General features: G+C 47.4%; 1 protein-coding gene and 1 non-coding gene across 2 annotated transcripts; both read right to left on the bottom strand.

Annotated features, from left to right (window-relative positions):
* Positions 1-187: 187 nt before the first annotated feature.
* KANSL2 (KAT8 regulatory NSL complex subunit 2) lies at positions 188-4,703 on the bottom strand (the record flags this gene model as incomplete). The annotated part of the gene is made up of 3 exons (XM_010174730.1): positions 188-441; positions 3,576-3,672; positions 4,537-4,703. Coding segments are annotated over 3 exons (518 nt in total), but the record flags the coding sequence as incomplete, so codon positions are not given.
* On the bottom strand, positions 3,362-3,490 carry LOC114818878 (small nucleolar RNA SNORA2/SNORA34 family). Its single transcript, XR_003766301.1, has one exon. It is a non-coding gene; the product is annotated as a small nucleolar RNA SNORA2/SNORA34 family (small nucleolar RNA).
* Positions 4,704-5,733: the final 1,030 nt, after the last annotated feature.

The raw sequence follows: 5,733 nt of genomic DNA, 5'->3' as shown, positions 1-5,733 counted from the left end.
TGGAAGAGCTAACTTGATGTATTTCACATTAATATTACTTCTTATTAGTATTATTTCATTAAATCTGTTTTCATTTCAACTCATAGCTCTTCTTTTCCCCCCCAATTCCCCTACCCAGAGGTGGGGAGGGGGTCACAGAGTGACAGGACAACTACCTTGAGCACCCTGTGCAACTGCTTTAACTTACGTCGCTGAACTCCAGCGGCAAGTTCTCCGTGGGCTGGAGCTCAGCAGCACTCAAGTACAGGTCAGTGGGGACAGGTTCCAGTTCCTCAGGGACAGCCAGCACCTGCTCAGGGACGTACATCTGTGGAGGTAAACGGAGGTGGAGTGGGCAACAAGGATCCTCAGAAAGGCTGACAGGAACTGGCTTGTTGCAGGGGACTTCTTCAGAGCCTTGACATGGTTTAAATAGAGTTTGATTAGTGTCCTGACAGATGTCTGGGATGAGATGGTCAAGGGAAACTTGCAGAGTAGACAAACTACAGACAAGACACACATCTAGAGGTATAAATCCTTCCCAATTATCCACCACCCCTCCAAAAAAATGGTGTGAAAAACCTCAGGATTTCTCCAAGATCAGGAATCCAGACTGCAGAGCTGCACCCTGGTGATGTAGGTGACGTGATCTGCATGATGGAAAACAGGGACAACAGTCACAGCCTCCCAGTGGGATCTGGATCCCTGTAAAGCCCTCACAGATCCTCAGGTGGAAGATGTTACAAAGGCAGAGGCTCACTGCTTTTATCCATTTAAAAGGCATCTGCATAACCCTGACCATGGAACAGGCAGTGGAGATAAGAGCACACACACAATGCTCATTCCACAGCCAGGAGTTTTGTTCCGGTATTTTTATCTTCCCAGTGTTATTTTCCTTCCCAATGGAAAACCTTATTCCTGCCAGAGGTGTCAATGGGATTTCCTGCCTTTAATCACAAACAGAAACTCTGCTCCCATTGCATCGCTCTGTGTCAACGTGCCACTGACAGTCCTGAAGCTTCTACTTACAATACCTGAGCAAGGGACAATCTCCACACAGGTGACAAGCTGAAGCTGAAGCCAAAGCAGATTTCAGCTGCAGATTCAAGTCTTTTGTTTGTTAGAACATGTCCAGAGGAGGCCACAAGGGCTGGAGCAGCTCTGCTGTGAGGACAGGCTGAGAGAGTTGGGGCTGTTCAGCCTGGAGAAGAGAAGGCTCCGGGGAGACCTTCTAGTGGCCTCCCAGTACCTGAAGGGGCTCCAGGAAGGCTGGGGAGGGACTTTGGCCAAGGACAGGGAGTGAGAGAACAAGGGGTGATGGCTTGAAAGTGGCAGAGGGGAGATGGAGATGAGATGTGAGGAAGAAATTCTTTGGTGTGAGGGTGGTGAGACAGTGTCCCAGGTTGTCCAGAGAAGCTGTGGCTGCTCCTCCCTGGAAGTGTTGAAGGCCAGGTTGGATGAGGCTTTGAGCAACCTGGTCTAGTGGAAGGTGTCCCTGCTGCTGGCAGGGGGGTTGGGACTGGATGAGCTTTCAGGTCCCTTCCAACCCAAACCAGTCTGGGATTCTCTGATTCTTTCAGGTCAGACACCTCAGTATCAAACCCACTCAAATAACTGCCCGGCTGTTTGTGGGGTTCACACCCCAGTTTCCTCTTCACACAGCACAGTGTGGGAGAAGAAAAAAAAACCAACAAACCCCAAACATCCAAACCCACATAAATTGGCAAAAAAGCACCAAGTTTCACCCATTTTTTTTTTAAGCTGTCTAGGGTTCAGATTTATCCTTTCCCTCCTCCCTGCATCCAGGCAGCAACTGAGCCCAGCCCAGAGGAGCCTGATCTCTCAGACACCCGAGGGCAGATGTGGTGAGGAAAAGCATCTCTGTATGAACAGCAGGGTGGGGAAGCCAGATTTTAATCTCTCTGAATAACTCCCAGATCAAGCCCTGACTTTTACCAGTAGCCAAAAAGCCTGGATTGCCAAGAGGACAAAACCACACACTCCACCTGGAGCCCAACAACCCAGCTGGATTCGTTCCCTTTCATGTTATTGTCACAAACAATCCAGCTCCTGAAAAGCAAAACAAAAGCCTAAGAGCCTCCTGACAATGCACAAAGCAGAGCAGACTGCAGATGTTATCGGCTCAGCGGGTCTCTAACCAAAGTAAAATCTTGTTTGTGTCAGGGAAAGTCAGCTGACAGCTCAGACATAAGGAAATCAAACCTCAACCTCGCTTGTTCCACTCCCTCCTCAGCCAGCCAGCTGCAAACAGCAACTTGCTCGAACTGTTTTATAGGTATTTATCCTGTCTTTTTATTTTTGAAGTAGATGGTCACTAGAGAGAAACAAAAGCAGCTTCCTGCTCCCTGGGCTGCTCCCCATGCATAGCTGGAGTGGAGTCTGCCAACTTCAGGAACAAAACAAAACAAAACCAGGAGCTCAAACAAAACCAAGAGCTCAAAAAAAAATGAGGAGCTCAAAAAAAACCAGGAGCTCAAAAAAAACCAGGAGCTCAAACAAAATGAGGAGCTCAAACAAAACCAAGAGCTCAAAAAAAATGAGGAGCTCAAAAAAAATGAGGAGCTCAAAAAAAAACAGGAGCTCAAACAAAATGAGGAGCTCAAACAAAATGAGGAGCTCAAACAAAATGAGGAGCTCAAACAAAATGAGGAGCTCAAGCAAAATGAGGAGCTCAAGCAAAACCAAGAGCTCATCCTCCCCCTGGCTGCCAGCTCTGCTCTGGGACCCAGCATCTGAGTTCCTCTTAACTCACACAGCTCCTACATGATCCAAACCTGCTCCAGGACACACCCACCCAGTCCCATTTAAGAAAAAAGCAGATGCACCCAGGGTAATGCTCAGGTTGTGGATCCCCTGTTTGGGGTGGTGATCCCTGAGTTGAGGGAATCCCAAGGGAAATTTCAGTGCTGGTTTTCCAAAAGCCAAAGCTGTTTCAGGAAATTAAACAGCTTAAGGCTGTTCAGACACACAAGTGAACCTTTAAAGGGGTGAAAGGAGACTGAGCTGGTCCATGGCAACCCCCAAACAGGCTAGGAACCACTCCCTCATTCTAAGCCTCCTAAAAAATGACTGAGCACATGCTTCAGCAGTCAGACACCTCTTCCTACACACACCCCTCACAGCAGGACTCATACCAAGAGCTCACAGACCCTGCTGAGGTCGGCTGTTGGCACTCAGCACCAGTAGCCAAGCCAAGAGACTTGTTTCTACCCCCCCTTTGACACAGCCAGAAACTCTCTTGGGCATCGTGAGGTTCCCTGGTTGCTTCCAAGTGAACTGGCCAGCCTGTTGGGATGCTCTGGATCAGGCAGTGAAAGCTGCAGCAGGACCTGCCCAGGCAGAGGGGAGGGTGAGCCCAGGCTCTTGTTGCTCCCACACGAATTGGCTGTTCCATGGGGATGGGAACACCAACAGACCGGGAGATGTTTCCTCTGGGCTCCTGCTTGAAACCAACGGCTACAGCAAACCGATGGCCTTGATTTAGGGCCAAAGAAAAGGAAAAAAGGAGGATCAAACACATTTCAAACTGTCAGCAAAATGGTCAGGAGCGTGGCCCAAGGCAGATCAAAGGATACGTGTCAGGCAGTGCCTGGTCATCGGGAGGGACGGGTTGGAGCATCGGACGTCGTCGACAAAGGCCAAGCACCTCTGGCTGGAACGGGTGGTGTGAGCCTGTAAATCCAAGAGAAGAGCTCAAGAGTTGTGCTGGAGTCATCCAGCTCCATTGCAGAGAAACCTCCTGGGTTATATACAACACTTGAGTCCTGCTTTCAAAACATGCCAAAGACCAAACTCCCAGTTCCACCCCAGCAGAGCCCAGTTCCTCATTAAGTCCTTCTCATTCAAGCTTTTATTAAACAGAACTGAGATAATAAGGCACAGCTCGATTTCAAGAGGAAGAACTTCACCTCAGAAGTATGTCTCCAAGAATGAGAGACTCAAACTTAATCTTTCAACTTTCAGAAGTCAGTTAACGGAATGTTTTGAATTTTAAAACAGTTATAAAGATAATGACTGCAGGCAGCTTCACATTTAGGATCAGACCCAAAGGGACCTGCCTTTGGGTCTCCACAGGTCTAGGAAGAGTCTGGGGTTCACCATCATTAAATCTGTTTTCATTTCAACTCATGGCTCTTCTTTTCCCCTCCAATTTCCCCCCAAAAAGGAGCATTTTCCACACATTTTTCAGTGAGGAAATTGAGGCCATTTCACCCTGAGCTCTCCCTTTCAAAAGGGAAAATTCTCCAAACTAACTCCTGCAATTTTGGTGCTCATTTAAAATGATTCTAGGAACACTCAATGGTTTAGGGGAAAGGTCAATGTGTGGATACTGAGGGTGCTGGCCAAGACCAGATCTTTATGTCCTTGTAGAAATGGTGTTATGAGGGGACAATCCAGCAAAGCCAGAGCAGATCTGGCCGAGCCAGAGCGGATCTGGCCTCGGATTGTCCCCAGAAATGGACAAGAGGAGAGCTCCAGCTTCCCAACGAGGCTGTAACACCAGTCAGACCCCAGTCCCTGAGCTGCTGGACACACCTGCTGGGCAGCACCATCAGTCGCCAGCATCCTGCGCTCCTTCAGCTGCCGGTGCAGCAGAGCCTCCACGCCGTAGCGCTGCCGGTATCGCCGCAGGCACTTCAAACGCTTCAGGTTCTCACGTTCCTTGGTCATCAACCCCTCTGGGCCAGTCAGAAGGCTGCTGCCTGCAGGGATTGAGGGAGGGATCAGAAAATACCACCCCATCTGTCACATCCTTCTCTTTTTTTGAGTTGTTTTTGGCCAAAATCAGCTGTTAAGAGCTCCAACAGATTAATGACACGGATGTCAACGCATCACGGAGCGAAGGAGCAGCGGGAGCTTCACGTATAAACACCAGGAAGCAGATCTTTTGGTTACTAAAAGGATGAGAAAACTGCTTCCATCTCAAAAACTCATCCTCCTGTGCACACGAGGAACCCACTGAGTATTTTGTAAGCGTCTTCTTTTTAAAACAACGTGGCCACTCAAACTCTTCTTGTGATTTTGTGCAGGAGTTTGTCAAATTTCAGCTTGTTCCTGGTGCAAGTTCTGGAAGTTTCCAGTAACTCCCAGCTGTAATTACAGGGCAAGGCTCAGGAATCTGTTCTTCTATTACTGGTTTGCTAAAAAAGAGTTTGACAAAATTGTTATGTACCAAACTTGCAGTTATTTTTATTCATGACCGAACTCTATGATGCCATTTTCCAGGAGGAGTTATTCTAAGAAAGCATTCTTTGCACTGCAAGACTTGCAATCAAGTTATAAAACTGGATTTTGGCCTCTGCTGAACAACAAAACTTTCACCTCCAAGAGGATGTTCTGTACAAGGAGAATTTAAAAAGATGCAGAAGTGTTTTTGTATGGGAAAAAAAAATCACATCTGGGCTAAGGAGGAAGATGTCATTGCAGCAGAACTGCTGGAATTACTGATACAGACAGGACCTTATAGATGAAGAAATATTTTGTTTATAAAGCCAAAAACCAGGAAATCCCATACAAAAAACCAAATCAAAACAAAAAAGAACTTTTGTCTCAGAATTCAACTTTGTAGTCTCATTTCCTGACAACGTTGCAAACTTTGAAGAGTAAAGAAATCCGGTAACCTTTGAACCCCAGTGATACCAATCTCTGGGCACGAGGCCAGATACAGAAATATCTTCTCTAACTTGAGTTTCAGTCCTGGGGTAATTTTCATAGAATCATAGAATGGTTTGG

This window comes from Antrostomus carolinensis, unplaced genomic scaffold (genome assembly GCF_000700745.2).
Source record: "Antrostomus carolinensis isolate BGI_N321 unplaced genomic scaffold, ASM70074v2 scaffold54388, whole genome shotgun sequence".
NCBI lineage: Eukaryota > Metazoa > Chordata > Aves > Caprimulgiformes > Caprimulgidae > Antrostomus > Antrostomus carolinensis.
This window is presented reverse-complemented; position numbering and strand designations above follow the sequence as displayed.